Here is a 25,437-nt window from a genome sequence, read left to right as displayed (position 1 = left end):
TGGCGTTGAATGATGAGCTGCAGTCAATGAAGTGCATCCTAAGGTTTGGATCTTCTTAGACCATTTGTTCCAGAGACGAGTGAAGAGCCAATGAAATGACATCAGCTGTTGACCTATTGTGACAGTAGGCGAACGGGAGAAGATCCTGCGGCAGAAGATGATACGCTTCATGAACAACCTCTCAAAACACTCGATCGTGGTGGATGGACCAGAGAGCACAACCTCAGAATAGAAGGATGCCACTTTGGAACAGAGGTGACGAGGAATTTCTTTAGCCAGAATGGTGAATCTGTGGAATTCATTGCCACAGATGGCTGTGGAGGCCAAGCCATTAGGTATATTTAAAGCAGAGGTCAATTGGTTCTTGATAAGTAAAGGCACCAATGGTTGCGGGGAGAAGGTGGGAGAATGGGATTAAGAGGGATAATAAATCAGTCATGACGGAATGGTGGATCAGACCAGATGGGCTGAATGGCCTAATTCTTTTCCTATGTCTTATTATCTAGGATGAGTCTCCAGTTATTGAATTTTGCTTCTCAGTGAATGAAAAGCTTTGAAATACAGTAACTGCTGTGATAGAGGATATGTGGCAGCCAGTTCATGCATGAGATGGGCCCTGATAACAACAGGATGGAATATCTTCCCATCCCTCAAGGGAACCTTGTTTCTCATTTCCATATTTGCTGATGATGTTGTCCACTGAGTCTATACCAGCTCTCAAAGCAATCCAAACAGTTCCACGTCGGGTGCCACGGTAGCATAGCGGTAAGTGCAACACTATTACGACCTCGAGGTGGCAGAGTTCGGAGTTCATTTCTGGCGCCATCTGTTTGTCTGTCCTTCCCGTGAGTGCACGAGTTTCCTCCAGGTATTCTGATTTCCTTCCACAGTCCAAGGATGTACTGGTTAGTAGGTTAAATGGTTATTGTAAATGGTCCTATGATTAGATCAGGACTAAGCAGGTGGTTGCTAAGTGGTGTGGCTTATTGGGCCCGAAAGGCTTGGTCCGCACTGTATCTCTGAATAAATAAAAAACTAAATTCTCACTAATCACTCTGCAACCTGTTCTCTCTCACATGTGCATCAATTTCCCTGACTATCCTGCCACTCACACGATGTGTTATTTACAGTAACCAATTAATGAACCCAGATGACAGGGCAACCCAAAGGGGGGTCGTAGAACGTGAAACATCTACGTAGACAGCATCTGAGATCAGCTTTGAACCTGGGCATTGGAGCTATGTAGTAGCAGCAGTAACTACTGTGCCTCTAATGTTAAAGAATATCTCCAGATCAAAAACGTCGGCAGACTGACAAACCGACCGCTGACAGCTGCTGTTGGAGAACCAGGGTGCAAGCCTGAAGGAAGCTGGGATAGTAGAGAAGAAATTTCCACTCTGTTTCTTTTTTTTTTGAGTGTGCCTGCGTGCGTGCGAGTCTGTGCGTGTGTGTCTGCACGTGCGTGTGTGCGAGTCTGCGCGTGTGTGTCTGCACGTGTGTGCGTACGTTCGTGACGATGTCTTTTTCATGGCTTTTTACAAGGCATGGAGCGAGAGAGAGAGACTGTGTGGCGCTCCACTCCTCACACGGATATTTTCGCAGCATTTTTTCCCTTTATTTTACGAGGTCGAGTTGCGATCTCGACACTCGACCCGGCACGGATGGAAAGCGTACTTGGGAGCGGACCTGACCGGTTTCGAACCTGGGAACCTCTGCTCCCGGGTCTGGCGCCGATGTCATTGTGCCACCAGCCGGCCCTTCCACTCCGTTTCTGTACATAGGTTATACTCTATCTCTGAACTTCAGTTCCTTTGACATCTATGGAACCAAACTTCAGAAGAGGAACACTTCTTACCCCATTGTTCCATGCACTGAATTTCAATGGATAGTAAAGAAAGACAATGAGGAGAAAGACATAAGGACTGCTGTCACGGGAATGCAGCTTCCACTGTCAGGGATCAGACCATCCACGCCATTCTCTCTTCTTGCTGCTGCCATCAGGAAGGAGGTAGTGGAGCCTCAAGTCCCACACCACCAGCTTCAGGAACAGTTAATACCCCTCAATTACCAGAGGGGATAACTTCACTCACCCCATCACTGAACTGATTGCACAATCTATAGACAACCTATGGACTCACTTTTAAGGACTTGACAACTCATCTTCTCAATATTTATTGCTTATTTATCTATTATTATTATTACATTTTTCTCTTTTTTGCATTTGCACAGTCTGTTGTCTTTTGCACAATGGTTGGTTGTATTTGTTGTGTGTGTTTTCATTGATTCTACTCTGTTACTTTGTACTTACTGTGAATGCCTGCAAGAAAATGAATGTCATGGTACAAATATGTCACTTTGATTATAATTTTACTTTGAACTTTGAAGTCGGGATATGAACGTGAGACACTGTCAACGCGTAAAGCCTGCAGAAAATTCAAGGCCACATTGTCAGACATACTATTGATGTCTGATTAAGTGGTCCCCTACTTTGTAAAGTCACGTTCTGTGCATTGTTTGCTATTTCCTTTGACCTTCCCTCACATGGCCATTCAAAAGTTCTCTCTTTCTAACTTACTTTTTCCATTTTACGTTTACATTATGAGCGCCATTCCAGCAGCGCCTCCTCTGAGGATGTTTAATCCAATTCCCTCTGTGTATATCCTTCAGATCGCTATCCACCTGAACCATTATTTGCTTATCTTGAATAGTCTGCATTATGTATCAATCCAATTCCAATTGCTTTATTGAACATTTGGATTCTCATTCAGATGCTTCTGGCTCCATTTGTACAAAGGATCAAAGTTTAGAAAAAAATCTGTCATCACTCATAGAATTGCATTCTTCACCATGGAAGTTCTGCTCAACATCAAGGCCATCGAAGGATGAACTGACCAACTAGAGCAATGCACACAAAATGCTGGACGGACTCAGCAGGTCAGGCAGGGTCCATGGAAAGGAACAAATAATCGACGTTGTGCTGAAACCAATTATCGGGACCAGAAAGGAAGGAGGAGTGGAAGACGCCAAAATAAGCTTCCAGCACCTGCAGAACCTCTTGCGTTTTTGACCAACTAGACTTTTGTCCCTTCAATACACTCATTCTCACAAACATTTCTGTTTAGCCTGCAAGATTATTCCTGACATTTATTACCTTTTGTGTTAAGAAACTCATCATGATGTCCAACTCTAATTTATTTCTGACTGATTTAATGGCTTTGTCTGACTCTTACTGCATTTATTCTGAAGCAATATTCGAATATCACCATTTATGAGCCATTTGCTGTGACACATAGTTCAAACTCCATTTCATTCGTCATTATACTATACTCCAGAGATTGAACTTCATTAACCCCTGGGATTGTTTCATTGAACCTTCCTCTAACCTGGATAGAGTGGATATGGAGAGTATGTTTCCTATGGTCGGGAAGTCTAGGACCAGAGGGCACAGTCTTAGAATAGAGGGTCATCCCTTTAAAACAGAGATGAGGAGAGATTTCTTTAGCCAGAGGGTGGTTGTAGATGGGTATTTTTAAAATGGAGGTTGATAGGTTCTTCATTACTAAGGGGAGGAGGCAGGAGAATGAAGATGAAAGGGATAACAGATCGGCCATGATGGAATGGCAGAGCAGATTCGATGGGCTGAATGGCCTAATTCTGCTCCTATGTCTTAAGGTCCTATGCTGGAAATCTGACACAAAAAAAGTCAGGCAGCATCTTTGAAAGAGAAATAGTCAATATTTCGGGTCTATGACTATTCCCCGAAAACCCTGATTTAATCTGAGCCTAATCACAGGATAATTTACAATGACCAACTAACCTAACAACCAGTACTAATCTGGACTATGCGAGGATATTGGAGCATCCGGAGGAAACTCCTGCGGTCATGGGAAGAACGTACAAACTCCTTACAGGTAGCCTTGGGAATTGAACCTCGGTCGCCTGCACCGAAGAGCATTCTGCTAACCACTATGCTACCATGTCTTGCCGATATGGGGAAAAAGCAGGTGAATGGGGATGAGAGGGATAATAAATCAGCCATGTTGGAATGGCAGAACAGACTCAATGGGCTGAATGGCCTAATTCTGTTCCTATGTTTTATGTTCTTATGTGGCACAGTAGTGTTTTAGCTCAGTGACCATAAGTCTGCTCTAAACAATTGATTTTACCGTGGCATAATTATCCTAGCAGAGCACTTCCTCACTATTCTGGCAGAGAATCTTACGTTACATTTTGCTTTTTAATTATGAATCCCCTTTGTCTATATATGGTTGGAGAGGTGATATTGAGAGGGAAGGTTCATTTATCTTCATGATACTAAAGCTATGTTGCACACCTGGGGTTATTTTCCGAGCATGTCGAAGTCAAAGATGCCTGCTGGCACCACGTTGTGACAAATCGTCTGTGTGGTGCTCGGTGTTGGTGAGGGAGGCTTCACACCACCAGTATTTAATCAGAAAAGACCTGCAGCATCTCATCAAATGTACAAACCTTGGTGTTAAATGCTACCTGCTATCTGCCTGCCGATCTGCAGAAGATCGAAACCCCTCTTATCTGCATTAATAGTGTTTACTTGTCTCCTTCTCAGTGTCATCTGCAGATTCTATTTCAGAATCCAGGGCAGTTAGTGAACTCTGCGGGGATCCACTCAACACTTTCTTTAATAAAACAAAGCAGTCATGTGTTTTGGAATCCTTACCAGCTCCCGAAGTGGTCTTTGAATTCCCGTGGCTTTAAGCGCTTTTGGCAATTTTAATTCACGCAATGGTAAAGTCATTCATTTGTCAGCTGCAAACTTATTCATTACATTAGGAGTGTGCTTCTGGAAAAAAGGAATAATAACTCATGTCACTCCCTCCTCCCCTAATTCTCTTCTTCCTCTATTATTTTAACTTTATACACATTAACATAATGTCACACTGGCGGGGGATTGGGAGCAAGGGTGGACCCAAATGCAGGACACATCTTGAGAGGTTACTTAAGTTTAGTTTATTGTACGATACCAGGAGAGCAAGACAGAAGCAGGAATAGCGAACAGGATAAGGACTCAGGACTACGACTAGGCTGGGACCAAGGGTCTGGGCTTGGACTCGGAATCAGCTCCCAGAACTAGAGGAGACATGAAGAGGCTAGGGTATGGACTCTGAGCCCGAGACTGGGCAAGGACCCAATACCTGGGTCTTGCCTCGGGCTCGGACCCCAGAACCAGGCATGGACATGACATGGGCTAGGGAGAGGAGGAACATGGGAACACAGAGCCTCGGTCTCGGGAGAGCAGGTACATGGAACCATGGACACATACACAGAACACAGAGTCCGGACCCCTCCTTGGGTACAGGACATAGGGCTGGGACTTGCACACAGAACAGAGAGCCGGGACCCCTCTTTGGGTACAGGATATAGGGCCGGGACTCATGACCCCCCGCGGGGCAACGGCAAGACGGCCTGACTTACCCCACGGAGGCGAGGACAAGACACAACAAGACATGACCCCCCGCAGGGCAACGGCAAGACAGCCTGACTTACCCCATGGAGGCAAGGACAAGACAAGACAAGACACGACTCCCCGTGGGGCAATGGCAAGACGGCCTGACTTACCCCCACGGAGGCGAGGACAAGGCAAGGCAAGACCAACACGAATGAACACCAGACAGTACCTATCTAGCTCCGGTGATGGAATTAAACCGAAGTGCAGGTGGAGGCTGCAGACGACGGCTAGAGGCGAGGGGGCAGAGAAGGTATTCAGACAAGGGGGTAGCACAGGAATAACAGACCGCCAGGGCCAGGACATGACTCAGAACTGGGAAGCTGCCAGGGTCAGGACTTGACATGGTACTTGAATGCTGCCAGGGCCAGGACTTGACATGGTACTTGAACGCCGCGAGGGCCAGGACTTGACATGGTACTTGAACGCTGCCAGGGACAGGACTTGACATGGTACTTGAACGCTGCCAGGGCCAGGACTTGACATGGTACTTGAACGCTGCCAGGGACAGGACTTGACATGGTACTTGAACGCTGCCAGGGCCAGGACTTGACATGGTACTTGAATGCTGCCAGGGAAAGGACTTGACATGGTACTTGGATGCCGGCGGAGTCAGGACGTGGACGTGGTACTTGGATGCCGCTGGAGTTAGGACGTGGTGCTTGGAACCTCCGGATAGTGCCGAGCTCTCGACTCGGCCCGGGAACAGTAGACAGCGGCTCTTGATTCCCTCCGGCGGGTTAACTGATGGACCCACATCGGTAAGGAAACTTTGCAGGCTCGCTTTGGCGAAGTAACTTGACAAGGTTGCTCCGGTGAGGAAAGGCGAATTACCGGCACTCGCTTCGGGCGGAGACTAGGCTTCCCCCGGCCAGATGACATTGGTACGCCGTACCTTGGTGACTTTGCAGACGCTCTCGCACTGAATGGCTGAAAGCCGGAGACTATAAACTACTGCTTCAGCTGAGTGTTAATTGCCTCTAATCACCAAAGTTGAAGGACACGGGAAAACAGGGAATCAACGGTCCGGATCGTAACATAAACAAACTAAATTTAAAGGGACCCCGATCCGGACCATGATACATAATGGAGTATGTGGCATGCTTGTTAAAATTTAAGCTTGTTTACTCATTCCTGTTGGATGGTCAACCTCATGTGGTGTCTTCAAATGCGAAAAAAAAACATACAATTAGCTTGCTGTTGGCTGAAATTTGTTTGGAAGTGAATTGGGACCCAGTAGTCTGATATGGCTGCATCATAGGTTTGACAAGATGGATATTTCATGCACCCACTCCCAAAGGCCATTAAACCCCCTTTCAGTGTACAGCTATAGAGTACGTTGTAAATGTGGTCCTTCAAGAGATCCCCTCAACAGTTGAGTGTGGGATGGTATTCACAGGGTGTGTATTTTGCAGCTTCAGATAGCAAAAATTGGAAACTCCCCCCAAGGACCTACCCCAAAAATTGTTTATTATCAATGATAAAAACTAATGCTGGCAAAGTATGTCCATAAGACCAAACAACATAAGAGCAGAGTTAGACCATTTGGCCCCTCGAGTCTGTTCTGTCACTCAATCAGGACAGAACTATTTTCCCTCTCAACCGCATTCCCTTGCCTCCTCACCGAAACCTCTGATGCCCTCACAAATCAAAAACCTGTCAACCTCCGCTTCGATGACTTGGCCTCCTTTATAGTCTGCGGCAATGAGTTCCACAGACTCGCCACCCTCTGGAATAAGCAATATCTCGCAGAATTTACGTTTTACGTTTCTATTCTTTATGCTCTAAGAAGCCCATGTGACATGCTCGAATGGGTGACTGGCCATCCCGTATTTGTAGGATGTTGGCCGGTGGTGATAGAAAGGGTGCAAGTGTAAGCAGATGTAGGGCAAAAAGCAAAGCATGTTTGCAATTATTTTGCGTAATTTTGTAAAAGAAGTATTTTCTACTATCTTTTTTGCATGACATGTTTATATGTATTTCTTATCATAATTTATAGTGTATTTTATGTCTTTCACTGTACCTCTGCCATAAAACAGCTAATTTAACTGTATATGTCAGTGATAATAAACTTGACTCTGATTCTGAAAAGGCAAAAGCAAGTTGGTGGTGCAGTTTGTAGAGGGGCTGCTTTGCAGCCCAGTGACCCAGGTTCTGTTCTAACCTCCGAAGCTGCCTGAGTGGAATTTTGCATATTCTCATTGTGACTGCGATGGGTTTCCTCTGGGCGCTCCTGTTCCCCCCCACCGCTTCCCAAAGAATGGCAAGCGAAAAGCTTAATTGTAGATGTAGATGTAGGTGTGAGAAAGAATATGGGTGGCGTGGATGGGGAAGAGGGGAGAATAACCGGAGACTAATGTAGGATCAGTGTAAAGTGACTGGTTGATGGTCAATGTGGTCCGACAAGGAGGGGAGGAGACGATGGCAGCGCGACGCAGCGTGCGCGGCTGCTCCAAAATGATATCGTATTTGTAAGTAGGTACCGTGCACAATCCTGATTTGATGGAAGTGGATGTGAGAAGCACGGCGGAACATCTGGAGAAACTTCTGGAATGCCTGCTTCGCTGCCACTGCTCCTGTGCGATCGAGAATCTCCGGAGGGGAAGGCCCCAAATCCTCGGCTTTGCCTATTGCCTGTTGCCGGGGCCGGGGTCGAAGTGCTCGGCAGAGATGGTGCTCGGTGCTCGGTTTCGGAGGGCTGGTCGGAGGCTCGAAGTTTTCGGACGGACTCAAGAGTCGGCTGTGGTCGGGTGCTTCCAGGGTGCTATATCGGCAAGTTTGCGGCGCTGGAAGCTCATGGGAGGGAGAGTTTTTCTTCCTGCTACCATCTGTGTGAGATGATGGGACTTTCGAGAGACTTTGAGACTTTTTTTTTAACCGTGCCCATGGTCTGTTTTTTATCAAATTACGGTATTGCTTTGCACTGTTGTAACTATATGTTATAATTATGTGGTTTTTGTCAGTTTTTCTGTCTTAGTTTGTCTTGTGTTTCTGTGATATCATTCTGGAGGAACATTGTATCATTTCTTAATGCATGCATTACTAAATGACAATAAAAGAGGACTGTGTGTCCTCATAATCTAATCTTTTTGTGCTGTACTGCTCTAGGACTATTTTGTCGCCAGATTAACTGAGTTAAAATCTGCTTTCAGCTGTAATTTACAGTATATTACTAAGTTCAATTTAGTTCTGCTTCATGGAGGCTGACAAATCGTTCAACTGAAGTTTTTTTTATCAATAACTGATCACATGCAATTTTGTCAAATACCAACAAAAACCATAAGATACATTCCAGAACTGAACCAAAAATACATGTTCAGGCCTTCTGTGTATCACAATGAGCTTGGTCCCAACCCTCACTGACAATTGTCACAGAAGTGGGAAGCTGGCTGAATATTCCTCCTTCCCAAAGTACAGATGACGTATTCAAACTTACTTTTTCTCAGTGTTATCTTATTTATGACCAGTTTAACCCCATTTAGAAGTCCATTGGATACCCTAGATCTTACCTCTCAGTCCCCAAAGTAACAAAGTTGATGTGACAGCAGACAATCCTTGCCAAGTTTTAAATGAGCGGATGATCTGTATTGAGTGGTCTTCAATGGCCACTTTATTAGGTACACCTGTACGCCTGCTCGGCGATGCATATATCTACTCAGCCAATCATGTGGCCGTAACTCAATTCATAAAAATGCGCAGACATGATCAACAGGTTCAGTTATTGTTCAGACCAATCATCAGAATGTGGAAGAAATGTAATCTAAGTGACTTTGACGATGGTTCCAGATGGGGTGGTTTGACTACCTCAGAAACTGCTCAGCTCCTGGGATTTTCATGCAGAATAATCTCTAAAGTTTACAAAGAATAGTGCAGAAAACATAAAAAACATCCAGCAAGTGGCAGTTCTGTGGGCGAAAATGCCTTGTTAATGAGAGAGGTCAGAGGAGAATGGCCGGATTGGTTCAAACTGACAGGAAGGTGATTGTAACTCATATCACCACATGTTACAACAGTGGTGTGCAGAAGAGCATCTCTGAATGTACAACATGTCGAAACTTGAAGTGGATGGACTACAGCAGCAGAAGACCATGAACATATAGAAATACACTCAGTGGCCACTTCATTAGGTACAGGAGGTACCTAATAGTGTGGCCACTGAGTGACTAAAAACCAAAGTATTGATATTCCTCTTCAAAACAGAACTATAGAGAGATATGACCTCAAACTAATTCTTCAGTCCTTTGAGTCTCTGGCAACCATCAATCACCCATATTTACAACTAAGCCATTTTCCCATCAACTCTAAATGAATGTGCGAATTGTTCTTCTTCTGTTTAGTGCTTGAGGATCTTTTATGACCATTAGATAGGGCATAAATCCCACCGTGGACAGTCCCAAGCCTTGTTGCAAAAGGAGGATGGTTGGGCATGAGGCTAGTAACCCCACCCCAAAAAAATCCAGTGCTGCGGAAACACCAACAGAAGCTCCAGAGACCTCATCCCTGGGAGAGGAAGAATACACCAAGAAGATCAACCGTACACATGTATACCGCCAAATGTTCCTCTGGACCAAAGTGCACACTACACAGTACATATGACTCACACAATCACACATAAAGTAATATTACCACAAATAAATTAACAACAATTAGGCACATATACAAGTTAAAGAAGTAAACAGTATAACACTACTGGCACTTCACACATGATCTGACTCTGTGGTTGCAGGGAGTTCGGTAGATTTATAGACATACTTGGGAAAAGTTGAAAGTTTGGCACAGTAGGGGTGATGGGAAGAAGGGGAAGGGGAAGGGGGAGGGGGGAAGAAGAAAATAGGACATAATTTTATCCTTAAGCTCCCTAAATTAAGGGACAACAAAGTGTTGCAATGTGATCTGGAGTTCGGGAAGTGGGAAGTGCAGGGAGAATAAAAACAAATAAAAAAGCATACACAGGTGCTGAAAATCTGAAACAACCACAGAAGATGAGGGGACACTCAACTGAGTTCAGGCTGCATCTGTGTGAGAGGGAAACAGAGTTAACATTTCAGCTGCACGGCCTGTCAACAGAACCTGAACCATTAACCATTTCTCCCTCTCCACAGATACTGCCTGTCCTACTGAGTGCTTCTTGCATTCTCTTTGCTTGCATATGTTACAGCTGGCTGCAAGAAATCACTTAGGTCTGATGTAATGAGGTAGTGAACGAATTCATTTTCTGCTCAGCATCACACCAAATAACTGTGCACCGCTTGTTCCAGACAAGAATAGACCACCATTTTCTTCTGTCTTGTCATATTTTATACATAAATGGACAAAGTTGCATTTATATATTTTTACTAATACTTAATAGACTAATCTCAAATGGTACAGTATGGACAGATATTTGCTGTTCATCTTGTAAAAATGACAGCTTACTGATGCTTTAGGTTTATTCAGCAAAGATTTACTTTAACACTCTTCTCATTCCTTAGTATTTGCCAGGGTATCCTAGCAACATATCACACCTCTGACTTCCATGTGTTTAAATCCAGTGGCTTTATTCACCATAGTTCTCCTTGTATTGTAATTTTTCAGCTTGTGGTTTAACATTTTGCTGTCTTTAAGTAAGCATTGATCTTAATCCATTGTAACTTCAGACCTAAACATTGATTTTAATCCATTGTAACTTCAGACCTAAGCACTGATTTTAATCCATTGTAACTTCAGACCTAAACACTGATTTTAATCCATTGTAACTTCAGACCTAAGCATTGATTTTAATCCATTGTAACTACAGACCTCTGCATTTTTTCAGTGCACTTGATTTCCATGGACTCTTTGGCTTTTTGCTGCTCAGAACCTGGAAAGCATAATTATCTTTACCTCCGGAAAACACTTACATGGTGATGTTCCATTTTGATTTTGCATTCTCTGGAAAGGATGTAGATGCAGTCTTCATCTATCAATAAGTGAACGTGGGCACTGATCCACACAGACTAGTGTACTCCTGATGGACTTCAACCGACCACAGAATCACCAGGCTGGAGAGGGGGAGACTAGGCCACTTATTCACTCTCATTGCTCAGTGATTGGCAAGTGATACCTGAATGGAGGTTCTCTCTTGCCTGTGTGTGTGTGTGTGAACTGCACGCTCATATATAGAGACATTTTCAGAAGTGAGGAGAGGCTGAACTAAACTTCGCAAATTCTCTACGGTATTGTCCCTGGATTTAACACATTTTTCCCAAATCCTTAAACTAAGCGCAATCTGCAAATCTCCGTGCGTAATAAAGTCTATCTTCACTCAAGTTTCTCACAAATGTATCTTTATGTCGTACTTTGTCTGTTCTGGGGAAGAAGAGACTTGGGTGTGAGTGATGCCAGTTGAATTCAACTCTGGCTTTCTGAAGTGCTAATGCTGCTTGCTGTGGTTGGAGTGATGAAGTTGAGTTCATTATTACATGCAGTGGCATCACAGGTACATTAGATTTGCAACATTTCACAAGGAAAACATAAATTACCAAAATAATTTATTCAAAATAATGCAAGCTAGAGCACAATTAAAATAAAGTCCATTGAAGTACAAAATACTTTATACTTTATTGTCGCCAAACAATTGATACTAGAGCGTACAATCATCACAGCGATATTTGATTCTGCTCTTCGTGCTCCCTGGAGTACAAATCAATAGTAAATATTAAAAATTTAAATTATAAATCGTAAATAGAAAATAAAAAAGGGAAAATAAGGTAGTGCAAAAAAACCAAGGGGCAGGTCCGGATATTTGGAGGGTACAGCCCAGATCCGGGTCAGGATCTGTTCAGCAGTCTTATCACAGTTGGAAAGAAGCTGTTCCCAAATCTGGCCGTACTATACTGAGATAACGTATCATGGGTGACGATGGGAATCCAGTCATGAGGCATCTAATATGCGTGCTCACACTAGATGCCTGTGTGAGCTTGTAATATGAAAAGGGGTTGAACTCGACTGCAGCTTCTCACCTTGAGCAGCCCTCTGACACCCTGCACCTGGGTTTATATGAGGCTAAGATGATTATTTTAACAGGGTGACAAATGTGGCAGCGAGAGCCACCGCTTCTGAGAAAGGCAAAGGCAAAGGAGCAATTAATGGGCAAGGCTGTAGGAGCAAAGAAGAGGGTAAAATTCATGGAGAATGTGGTTCTTGGTGTGACAGAGGATTGGATGAGCTCGAGGGATGGTTGTGGAGCTGATCCTGGACAGGTGTTCACAACCAAAGACAACTAGCGATGGAGTCAGGTCATGTGTGAGCACTGTGATGACAGTCGAAATACCTGCTGTTGATGGCTGACGTGGCTGCAGGGTGGTAGGAGGTGAGCAGCTGAGGGGGAAAGAGGCACCCTGTAGACAAGCCAATCCACCATTAAACCTTAAACTTCATTCAGAATCTGAAGCCAGATTCAAAAGGGACATTCTTTACATAAAACCTAAGGTGTAATGATTTTTTTCAGGTGCTTTCAGCTACCAATTCAATATCAAACTTAAATCCACCTATCCTTTCAGAAGGAGGCATTAAGAAAGCAAACATCACAATGCGGAAGACAAGAGATTTTATTGGATCTACTGAGCTGTGTATGGCAAATAATAACTTGAAGGCTGAGGTATATAAACTATACTGCTTATGAATGTGGCTTCTGTACTAACAAGGTGGATACAGCCAATTGTTGTTTAAAGGTGAAGATTTAATATCCAAATCCAAAAAAAAAATCACTCATTTTCAGTGTGGTATTCATATCCTAAATCGACTACAGCTAATTTACCAGCAGGTTAACTTTGCTTCTCCAAGAATGCACATATAGGGTAATTGCGGGCTAGTCAGTTTGTGTGGTGGAAATAGAGGAAGTGCCTTAGTTATCAAACCAATTGTACGGAGCATTGATAAAATATCCGAAAGTGTGAGGAAACATTCTTTGTTAAAGACCTAATAACCAGATATCCAAAGAAATGCAGTGAAGGTGACCTCCATATTACAGGGGGCTAGAAAATGGTGTGTAACGCAATTTTCTGTAATGTGAAGCAACATGTGCCAAAAAACTGTGACTAAAACTAAAAAGAAATTCTGTGTTTGAACATTTACTTTTTCACATAACTTGAATAAATTAATTAATTTAAGCCCTTAACTCCGCGTGGAGTCATCGGGATGCCGTCATGATGGCATTCTTTTAGCAGGCTTTCTTATTTTTACGAGGCTGAGTTGCCAGCTCGACGCTCACTCCAGCATGCATAGAAAACGGGCAAGGGAGCCAGCTGGATTTGAACTTGGGAGCCTTCGCTCCGAAGTCCGGCGCTGATGCCACTACGCCACCAGCCGGCCAATAAGAGTGAATTTTATTTTGCATTTCAGAACTACCTGTGAATGTGGTCACAGTGTGGTCATCTGTGAATTCATTAAGGGCAAAGCTCAATTACCTGAACACCTGTAACACCAGGATTGCCTATACTGAAATGCAAAGCATTGTGCAGACCACATCACATTGATGGCGCCACTGTTACGATATTCATTTTTAGGGCATCCCTGGGATTTTAAATGGATACTGGGCAGAAACTATTGGCCATAGATGAGAGCTTGGATCTGACTTTCAAACTTGGCTTTAGATAGGAGAGTTTAAAGGTTAAAAGTGTTTTGAGGTGATTCTCCAGAGAGAGGGGGAAAGGATAGAGGAGGCTGGATTAAGACACAGACTCTTGTTGGAGAATATGTGGGAATGTAGCCGGGAGGAAGGGTGATCAATGGATGAGGGGACATCAGTGGGGGTTGGAGCAGATACAGATGACAGGACAGGAATGGAGGAGGGACAGAAGAGGAGGGGACAGAGAAGGAGGAAGGGGTGTGGCCAGAGAAGAGAACAGAGTAAAAGACAACCACAGGAATGGAGGAGAGTAAGAACAAATATCTTAAAGGTCAGCTTCCCATAAGAAGTGGAAGTTGGTGAGAAACTCATAAACACAGGAGGTTCTGCAGATGCCGGAAATCTTGAGCAACACACACACAATACTGGACGAGCTCAGCAAGTTAGGCAGCATTTATGGAGGGGAATAAACAGTCGATATTTTGGACTGAGACCCTTCATGAGTACAGGAAAGGAAGGGTGCAAAAGTCAGAATGAAAGGTGGGGGAGGGAAGTTGTTTCAGAGTTGTGGGTTTTTGAGCAGAAGGGAACATAGGCTTTGGCATGCTTGATGAGCTATAACTGAAGATTGAGCTATGATCAGAATGGAAATGTTGAAGAAGGTCAGGACTTGATACGTGGATGAAACAAAAAAAGTCTTTCTGATTGCCCCAAGCTTCTGCACTTCTGTATCAAGCCTGAAGCACTTTCTGTCTCTTGCCTTTCTCTTCCTTTAAGCTCTTTAAACCCTACTTCCTTGATCAAATTTTTGATCTACTGACTCAGCATGGAATATTATTTGAAAACTGTTATTGTTGTTTGAGACATTCAATTACATTAAAGGCCCAAGGGAAAAAAAATTGTTACACATGTGATTTTGCAGACGCTGGAAATCTAGAGCAACACAAACAAAATGCTGGAGGAACTCAGCACATTAGGTAGCATCTGTGGAGGGGAGTGACGGATCTCAGCCTGAAATGATGACTGTTCAATTCCTTTCATACATGCTGCCTGACCTGCTGAGTTCCTCCAGTGTCTTGTGTGTGTTGCATAGACAGATAATGGCAAAAAGATTGAAATTGATGGCCTTTCATGGGTTAATATGCATAACTACTTTCAAGTCGGATTTCTTTTTCTTCTTTGAACATGTGCAGCTTCCCCACTTGAAAGAGATTGAATGTGTCTACCCAAAGTTTTTTAACTGGATTCCACTCAATGACCAAACAACTTTTCCTTTTTCCTCCTTTTATTTTTCGCAAGTGCGGCAGTTTGATAGTTCCATTAGTTTCATCAACCGTTAGCCATTAGCCATTAGACATTAGTCATTATTCATTAGTCATTAGACATTAGTCACCAGTCACTAGTCACTAGGTGAAAAAGCTGGCTACCTCTGGATGCAGTGTTTGAAAATACATCATGACATTGTTTGGCCAATTCTGGTGAAAGTTTGCTGAAGAACTCCTCTTGATCCTCTGTATATTTCTTCCTGCCTTTATCTTCCTCTGGACCAAATCTTCTCTTTTTCTGACCTGTGCTGCTTTTCTTTATTTCAGCATTGGAGCACAGATAGTAATGATGCTCAGGAGTATGCTCATCCTTGCAGTCTTGGTTTTTACACAGATAGGCAGGTTTGCAGTATGAACTGTCATCATGAACCTCGAGACACCTCTTGCATGCCCCCAACTTTCTTACTGCAGCCTTTTTCTCTGGTAGCTTTAGCGCTTGAAACTGTTTGCAAAAGTAGGGCTTCCTTTTCTGCTTTCCATCACTGCAGACTGCACACCCTGCATGGTTGTTGACTGACTTGGTAGACTTGGTTCTGGCATGTCTTGGCTCAGCCCTGGTTTCTCTTCGACTTGGCTCTTCATCCCTTAGTTGCTCGAACTGCTCATATATGCTCTCTTGCCCTTTGAGGAATTCCAAGAGATTGTCAGACTGATTATCTGGTGACACAGCATTTTTCCTGTCAGCAACATAGACCAGCCATTCCTTTTTGAGAGTTTCTGGAAGTTTACTTTCAATTGATCTTGTCACCAGCGGATTTTTGATAGCACCCGTGTCTCCAAGTTCACTCAAGTCTTGAAGTACCTTGTCCACAGCTTGAATTAATTCCACTATTTTCTGTGACTGATGACTTCTGACAGCTGGCATTTTCTGTAACTCTTCCACTATTTCAATAGGAAAGCATGTTTGATTTCCATAGCGGTTTTTTGGAACACAGAAGATGTCATCTGCAGTTTTATAAGTAGTGAGGCGAAGGTCTCTTCTGATTTTGTCGTCAAGACTGTCCAGTAGTTGAACCTTTTTCACCTCTCTTGAACTGGTCAGCTCTCCCTGCCTCTGGAGCTCTTCTCAGTCCTTTCTCCACCTGTGAAAATCACGTTTGCTGCCAGTAAACTTTAGGAGTTGTACTCCAGGGAGCGTGAAGCGCAGAATCAAATATCGCTGTGATGATTGTATGCTCTAGTATCAATTATTTGGCGACAATAAGGTATAAAGTAAATTAAAGTAAAGGATGTGGAAGGATGTGGAAGCATCGGAAAGGGTACAGAGGAGATTTACCGGGATGCTGCCTGGTTTAGAGAGTATGCATTATGATCTGAGATTAAGGGAGCTAGAGCTTTACTCTTTGGAGAGAAGGAGGATGAGAGGAGACATGATAGAGGTGTACAAGATAATAAGAGGAATAGATAGAATGGATAGCCAGTGCCTCTTCCCCAGGGCACCACTGCTCAATACAAGAGGACATGGCTTTAAGTTAAGGGGTGGGAAGTTCAAGGGGGATATTAGAGGAAGGTTTTTTACTCAGAGAGTGGTTGGTGCGTGGAATGCACTGCCTGAGTCAGTGGTGGAGGCAGATACACTAGTTAAGTTTAAGAGACTACTAGACTGGTATATGGAAGAATTTGAGGTGGGGGTTATATGGGAGGCAGGGTTTAAGGGTCAGCACAACATTGTGGGCCGAAGGGCCTGTACTGTGCTGTACTATTCTATGTTCTATGCTCTATAGAGTATAAAGTATAAACTTGGGGAGGGCCGTCAGTTTCAATCTGATGGCTGGCGTGGGAAAATTGGAGGAAAAGCCCAACGCCGTCGGTGTTAGTCTTTCAGCATCCTCCTTTCTCCTTGCCTGCATGAAGTGGGACTTCTTGGAAACTAACATGGGGACGTGGGGTTCGAGCCCCTTTAGATGACTCCGCAGGTCCTTCTGATCCCCTGGCGGGATCCATCGTTTCCACCAACCGTGCACCTCCTTCGCTGTTGTTACCAGTCCTTGCAGGTATTTAAGCATGAAGTCATACGCCGCCTGGTTGCCATCGGGGTGTGCAGCAGTGACGTTTTCACATTCATCCTCCGCTGCTTGTAGTGCTGTGAACAATTCAACATTTCCAAAGTTGGTCCAAAGAGTCCCCTGGATTAGGCTTCTGACCTCCTTTAGTTTCAACTGACAGTCATTTGCCATCTTTGCCCGGTCGGCTTTTTGCCGCTCAGTTAACACAGCTACTTCCTCTGTGTTCAGCTCCATCTCCAGCTCTGCAATGAATCCAGCCTCCACATCATCACCGGCTTCCACGGCTTTCTCGGCTTCTGTTGTGAGTTTATTGAAACTGACTTGAGCTCCTCCTCAGACATGTCTTCATAGGTCCTGCTAAACTGTTGACCAGACGAGAAAATAATCTTTTTGCTGTCGTTCTCTCTACCTTGAGATTTCCTAATAGCTTGATCAGCCATGTTTGATTTCCTCTGCAGGCTGTTCACAGGCGAGAAGGTAAGTACAACTTTTCAATGATGCTTTGATGTTGTTTTATCTTAACTTGATTTTCTTCCTTTTTCAAGATTCCAGGTTATTGCTCCTGCTGTTCCAGCTCAAAGCTCCCAGATTTCTGTTTCCTGGTCCTCCAGTTTCCCGGTCAACCAGTTTCTTCACCATCAAGTCGGATTTCTTTTTCTTCTTTCAACATGTGCAGCTTCCCCACTTGAAAGAGATTGAATGTGTCTACCCAAGGTGTTTTAACTGGACTCCACTCAATGACCAAACAACTTTTCCTTTTTCCTCCTTTTATATTTTGCAAGTGCGGCAGTTTGATTGTTCCATTAGTTCCATCAGCCATTAGCCATTAGCCATTAGATATTAGTCATTAGACATTAGACATTAGTGATTAGACATTAGTCGCTAGTCACTAGTCACTAGGTGAAAAAACTGGCTACCTCTCCCAACTTTGTGGGCGGATTCCGACCTGCACCTCTCCGCTCCCTAGTAGACCATTATGTTTTCAAACCGGGCGACCCTTCCTGAAGGTTCCCGAGCTCTTCTTAAACCTTGCGCCATTTCTCAGAAGCGCCTGCACGTGATGATCCCCGTGACGCGAAGCTAGCGCTAACCCAAAACACAGTGATAGCAGTGCTCTTTTCCATGAAACAGTCTCTAAAGTTATTTAAAGTTCAACATCTTACCGCAGATTCCAACGCTGCTCCCAGACTGCCGCTGTGATGCTGCCGGGTCCCCCCAATGTTCTGGGCAGAAGCAGCACGTCAGGCAGTGGGTTCCATCTGGTCTATCAGTGGATTCTTGCTACTACTTTTAAATTTTATTTTCTTTTGCCTCTAGGTCCCAATACTTTCTAGAAACTCTAGTTTGACTTGACAACTACAGTCCAAACATTCTCTTATACCATCTTTGCAATTTGTATCTTGCACTCTCAAATCCTAAAACCACCTTTGCAATTATAATCTTGCAACCCTGCGGAATTAACTTTTCATCGGCTCCCCAGCTAATGAGCCCAAGTTTCTACTTGCAAATTATTTAAAGTTCCTAGAGTGCACTGCACACATTGATTATTTTTCACTTACACTTGGAGGTCCAGCATGATCCGCTTGTCTTCCTCCACGTGAATCCCCCAGATGCAGTCCTGACCCTTGTCGTAGGCTTCTGGCCAATTGGGAGATAGCACGACTCCAGAGGAGTCTGTAATCTCCCCACTGCAGACCGCTGTAACAAAACACACACTGTCAGTATCTTCTAGCTGCTGCTGGTAGAACACCGAGACAATACAGACCCTTTCAACAGCTCAGGATCATCAGGCAGCTCTCCAACTATTTTCTACCTTCTTTGAAATTACTTTAATCCCTTCACTGTTTCAAATGGCTTTCTGTGAGAAAGTTTATAATCACTTACGCATTTTTAAAATAGATTTGCCTGTGGTTTTATTCAGCTTCAAGAGCTTTTTCTTGTCTTTGATCTAATGGAGGGGACAATCCTTAACAGAAAGACAACTGGAGGTATCTCGGCACCTGTCACTGGCATGAAACACGCGGTTCATTATCAGTGGAGGGTTGTACTCAGACCATGTGTTCACTTCCAATGCGGCCATTAGAACAGAATGCGTGAGGGAAGGTGGGTTGGATGGTGGGGTTGATGGAGGAAACAGGTAAAAGGGCTTGGAAGGCCAACATTATGTACATCTCACACGTGTTAATGCTTTTGAATAAAGATTGATTGTTCCCTGTCAGCTTTGATGGTAGCGTAGTTGTTAGCACAACGCTTTCTAGTACAAGCGACTCGGGGTTCAATTCCCGCCGCTGCCTGTAAGGAGTTTGTATGTTTCTCTCTGTGACCGCGTGGGTTTCAGTTTCCTCCCACAGTCCAAAGACGTACTGGTTGGTAGGTTAAGTGCTCATTGTAAATTGTCCCCCAATTAGGCTAGGATTAAATTATCAGGTTGGTGTGAGGCCTATTCCATGTTGTATCTCAATAAAGAAATAATTAACACTCTATGCTGAACTTAAATCAGTAGAACGTAAATAAAAGTGATCGTAGGTGAGGTCACAAGGATTGTGTTGGATCTTAATGAGCTATTAATGAGGTTTCCTGGGGAAATGTGCACAGGAGGTGGAGCTGACCCTGAGAAATGAACGGCCCTACTAACTGGAGGATACAGAGGTAGGAACTGTGTGAATATTGTGCGGAGAATACCATGAAGTAGCCATAAATTTGATGGTAAATAGTTCCATAGCTCTGAGTTAAAGAGAAGTAAGTCTTCCATATTTCCTCATGACAACAAAGAAGTTCATCATCTCCTAGAGTCTATGTCATTTTTCAAAACAATCCATTCCCTCGACACCTTTCTCTCTAACTTGTTCTCCCTGTTGGTTTTGCTACACCTGTGATATCTCTCACTTCACGTGGTGAAGAAGCCTTCATTCAGGACTGTTTTCCTGTGGTAGGTTTGACAGGGGTGTTGAGGTTGATGTTCTTCATAGACCTAGTTATGACCAGTTCCCATCCTGTGCGAAGTGGAGAGAAGGGTCCGACACCTTTCTTTTCACTAAATTCCCTCTTGCAGAGCACTGTTTAGTCACAAATAGGAGAGAATCTGCAGATGCTGGAAATCCGAGCCACACTCACAAAATGCTAGAGGAACTCAGCAGGGTGGGCAGCATCTAGGAAAAGAGTACAGCTGACGTTCCTGGCCGGTACCCTTCAGTGGGACTATTTAGTGTGTGCTATTGTATTACTATTCAATGGGCCACCACAGTTCCAGTACTCTCCCGCAACACAATAGCTTTCATCATTAGCACTTATTTTTGTTAGCAATGAAAATTATTACAGAACCTGTTAGGTTTTGAATTTACACCACACGGAGATTAAAATTCACAGCCGAGTGCCTCAGTTAAAAGGAATTTAATGTGTTGTTAAGTGTTTGTATGCTAATCATTGCATAATTTCAGTTGACCCTAACCCATTGCGATTTAATAGCATAGCCTCATTTATAGTTTCTTTTCCCCAGCAAAGGCTTCTTCTATCTCACGTGCACTGTGTTACCTTAGATTTGACACTCCATCATGGTGCTACCAGCTAGCTCGTAGATCTACATATTACTCTCATTGAGTGAATAAAAGTTACTACATGCTCAAGCTCCACTCTTAAGCAATGTTCAGAAACTGACAGAAATAGGTTATAGTGTAATGACTTGCTCGAAGGTTAAAAAGCTCTCCAATTAAATAATTATTTGTTTAGGGTAGTATCTGTTGAGCAGCGATTTACTGGTGCCACAAGACAATGAAAGATGTATTCATTTGCCTGTGGCAGACAGTCATAACACCAATGAAAATTCTAAAAAAGCAGAATGCTGGAAGTCTGAAACAAAGCTAGAATATTTCAGCAGCGCAAGCTTCAGAAAGGTCAACAAACCTTTTGTCATAACTAGAGAGAGAAAAAACACGTTAGATTTAAAGCAACAGACACAAAAATGCTGGAGGAACTCAGCAGGTCAGGCAGCACTTATGGAAATCAACAAATAGTCGACGTTCCGGGGTGAGACTCTTCTTCAGGACTGAAAAGGAAGGGGGAAGATGCCAGAATAAAAAAGGGAGGGGAAGGAGGATAGGTAGAAGGCGATGGGTGAGGCTAGGTGGGTGGAGAGATAAAGGGCTGGAGAAGAAGGAATCTGATCGCAGAGGAGAGTGGACCATAGGAGAAAGGTTAGGAGGAAGGGACTCAGGGAGAGGTGATAGACTGGTTAGAAGAGGTAAGAGGCCAGAGTGTGGAATAGAAGAAGAGGGGACTGGGCGGGATTTTTTTTCACCGGAAAGAGATATCGATATTAATGCCATCAGGTTGGAGGCTACCCAGATGAAATATATGGTGTTGTTCCTACAGCCTGAGGGTGGCCTCATCTTGGTACAATTGGAGGCCATGAACCAACAAGTTGGAACGTGAATGGGAATTGGAATTTGGCGGATGGAGCGGAGATGCTTGATGAGGCAGTCCCCCGATTTATGATGGTCTCACGAATATTGAGGAGGCTACATTGGGAGCACCAGATACAATAGTTGACAGATTCGCAGGTGAGGTGTTGCTTCACCTAGAAGGATTGCTTGAGGTCATGAGTACAGGTGAAGGAGGAGACAAATGGGCAGGTGTAGCACTTAGCCTTTTGCAAGGATAAGTGCCAGGGTGGGGGAAGGGGAGATTAGTGGGTAGGGATGAATGGACAAGAGAATCACGGAGGGAGTGATCCCTGTGGAAAGCAGAGGGGGAGGGGGAGGTAAAGATATGTTTAATGGTAGGATCTGTCTGGAGGTGGTGGAGGTTGTGGAGGATGACGTGTTGAAAGCAGAGGCTCATGGGGTGGTTGGTAAGGACAAGAGGAACTCTATCACTGTTAAGGCGGTGGGAGGATGGGGTGAGTGCAGATGTTTGGGAAATGGAGGAGATGCGGGTGAGGGCAGCATCAATGCTGGAGGAAGGGAAACCCTGTTCTCTGAAGAAGGAGGACATCTCTGGTGCTTTGGGAAGGAAAGCTACATCCTTAGAACAGATGTAGCAGAGACGAAGGACCTGAGAAAAGGGAATAGCATCTTTACAGGAGACAGGGTAGGAAGAGGTATAGTCAAGATAACCATGGGAATCAGTAGGCTTATAAAAGATGTTGGTTGATGGTCTGTCTCCAGAGATGGAGATGGAGAGATAGAGGAAGTGGAGGGAGGTGTCAGAGTGGACCAAGTGAATTTAAGGGCAGGGTTGGAGTTCGAGGCAAAGCTGATGAAATTGATGAGGTCAGCATGAGTGCATGAAGCAGCACCAATGCAGTTGTCAATGCAGTGGAGGAAGAGTTGGGGGGCATTACCGGGGAAGGCTCGGAACATGGACTGTTCTACACAAGACGCAGTTAGATTTAAATTTCACAAAGGGGTGAGGATAACTGGAATCTCTCTTTAGGGTGAGGTGAGGGTTGCCATGGACACAAGCTGCAGATGAAATTATCAGGTTCATAAAATCATTGAAATCAGTTAAAGAACTTGAACAAAGGGATATTGAAGTTGTGAAATGAGGGCAGCTGGAGAGAAGGAAATAAAAGTTGCAAAGTGCAGAGCTGTTGGGAAAGTCCAACAGGTTAGGCTGTGCCAATGGGGAGATAGATCTGAGGCAATGTTACTGATGGATAACCTGCAACAGAACTGGCCAACTATAATACAAGCAGGCCTCTCAAAGTCCAACCCCATGTTCCTGCTGTGAGAGGTGGGAACAGGTAAGGCTGTAGTGAAGCTGAAATGGCCAATCTCCTGTACAGGGGATGCAATGGATTGCAGAAGCATTGGTGAACTCCGACCATACCATCAATCTCAGAGGACAATGGAGACAGGAAGTCAGCGATGGACTAGGCTCCACTGGGAGATAAGGGCCCAAGTAAGTATGTAAGTATAATACAAATAGACAACGTGAAATGCCGCAATAGGAACAGAAAATTCTGGCAATACTTAACAGGTCAGGCTGCATCTGAAGAAAGAGAAACCGAGTAAACATTTCAGGTCAAAGACCCTGTTTATCTTCCCTTGGATACAGCCTGACCTACTGAGCATTTCCAGTATTTTCTTTTCTTATTTTAGATTTCCAGCATTTTGCAGTTTTACTTTGATTGTCACCATGTGAAACACAACTCCCTCCTACACAACTCGTTACACTCTTTTCCTTAAGCGATCTCAAGGGTCAAACATGTCTTGCCTCTACTCCAGTTCCATGGATCCTGAGTGGGTGATAAGTCCCATGCAGAATCTATAGGTTCTACCACAGATAAATGGTGCATGGTATTGTGGGTAGCAGGCTGAATAGGTTGGGATGTCATCTGTTCCATCATGGTCTATGCATTATCTCTACTCTTTCAATGAGGTGCTTGGGCCAGCCAAAGGCCAGTTTTGCCATGAGTCCCTTAGGACATTATTGGTGCCATGCTCAAAAGCTCAAACAATCTGTAACAATTGCGACTGCATTGGAGAGGGTGCAGAGGAGATTCCCCAAGGTGTTGCCTGATTTGGAGCATTTTGATGCAGAAAAGAGATTGAATTGGCTGGATTTGTTTCCCCTGGAGTGACTTGATGGAAGTATGGACAATTTGGAGGGGAAAGATAGGAGAGGTATTAAGCATAATTTTATCCCCATTTGTGGTCTCTAAAACAAGAGGGCAGAGGTTTAAGGTGAGAGGTAGGAGGTTTAGAAAAGTTCTGGGGGAATGGTTGGAGTCTGAAATACACTGCTGAAAAAGAGGTGGAGACAGATACCCTCATGAGATTTATACACCTAGACACGTACTTGAATCACCAAAGTCATGGACTTATTGTGGGTTAATGAGATTTATAAATCAGAATAACAGATGACATTGACGTAGTGTGCTAATGGTCCTATTTCTGTGACTCTTTGACTTTATAACATTTTGGACTGAATTGGGTTGGTTTATCATTGCCACATGTTCACAGCTCTCTGCAATGTACTGTGGTCTTGGTCAGAGCAGTTGCCATATCAAACTGTGATGCACTTGGACAGGATGCTTTCTACGGTTTCTCTGCAAAAATTGGTAAGGGTCAACAGGGACATGCTGAATTTCCTCAGCCTTCTGAGGAAATACAAAGAAGGTACAGCCTACCCATAAAATCATTCAGCAGTTATGGAACTTTCGGTTTGTTCTACTGAAGTTTGAATCCTAAGATTAGAGTCAACATCTATTAATATTGTACTAAGGAAAATAAACAGATCTCTCTTCTAACAGATAACATAAGTTGAGGGTAGAAGCTTTGACAGAGGCCATACTATTAAAATGCAATGGGCTGGGAGTCAAAATTATGCAGATTAATGTACAAATCTTCAACTATATATTAAGTTTTATTTAGCAGAAGGTTCCGCTCTTGGTTTTCATTTTCATGTGGTGCAGATTGAAAGTCTAATAAGTTCTGCAACTATTTGCAATAAAGGGCATAAATTACAAATTGCAATACTTATCTTTGGGCCATGGAATCATTGCTTTCATTTTCAGCTGAAAAGAATCTCTCATGCATTTGAACAATGTATTAAAATGTATATCAGGGAAACGGACGCCTTTTTGTCATCTCATTCAGCCTGGGGCCTACTGTGCAAGGCACAGTGGCATAAGGGATCAACTTATAAATAAAGTGACATGGGTTTTTAATTCTCATGTTCCATTTCCCTTACAGGGCAGCACAGTCACATAGCCATGGAAGCTGCTGCCTTTTGGCTCCATCGACCTGGCTTTGCTCCTGATCTCATTTCCCCCTGTGAACTCACGGATCTTCGCTGCATGCTTCAGCTTCCTCTCACATCCATAACACATGCTGGTTTTTAGGTTCATTGGCGACTGAAACTTACCACTTGTGTACGTTGGTGGTAGAAGATGAGGGAGGGAGGGAACGTCGACTGAGACCATGAGAGACCTGCGTCGGGCATTTTCATGCCTTACAAGGCGCAGATTGGAAGTCTGTGTGGGGCGCCGCTCCTCGCACAGACACTAGAGCAATGTGTGATTAAGTGCCTTGCTCA

General features: G+C 44.0%; 1 protein-coding gene across 3 annotated transcripts in view; it reads right to left on the bottom strand.

Moving 5' to 3' along the window:
- sez6b (seizure related 6 homolog b) overlaps nt 1-25,437 on the bottom strand; it is a 956,088-nt gene that overhangs the window by 129,708 nt on the left and 800,943 nt on the right. For all 3 annotated transcript variants that reach the window (XM_063031160.1, XM_063031161.1, XM_063031162.1), the window contains exon 9: nt 18,960-19,098. In XM_063031160.1, coding sequence (XP_062887230.1) covers nt 18,960-19,098 — 139 coding nt within the window. The remainder of the gene's footprint in view (nt 1-18,959; nt 19,099-25,437) is intronic.

The sequence above is a fragment of the Mobula hypostoma genome, chromosome 23 (assembly GCF_963921235.1).
Source record: "Mobula hypostoma chromosome 23, sMobHyp1.1, whole genome shotgun sequence".
NCBI classification, from domain to species: domain Eukaryota; kingdom Metazoa; phylum Chordata; class Chondrichthyes; order Myliobatiformes; family Myliobatidae; genus Mobula; species Mobula hypostoma.
This window is presented reverse-complemented; position numbering and strand designations above follow the sequence as displayed.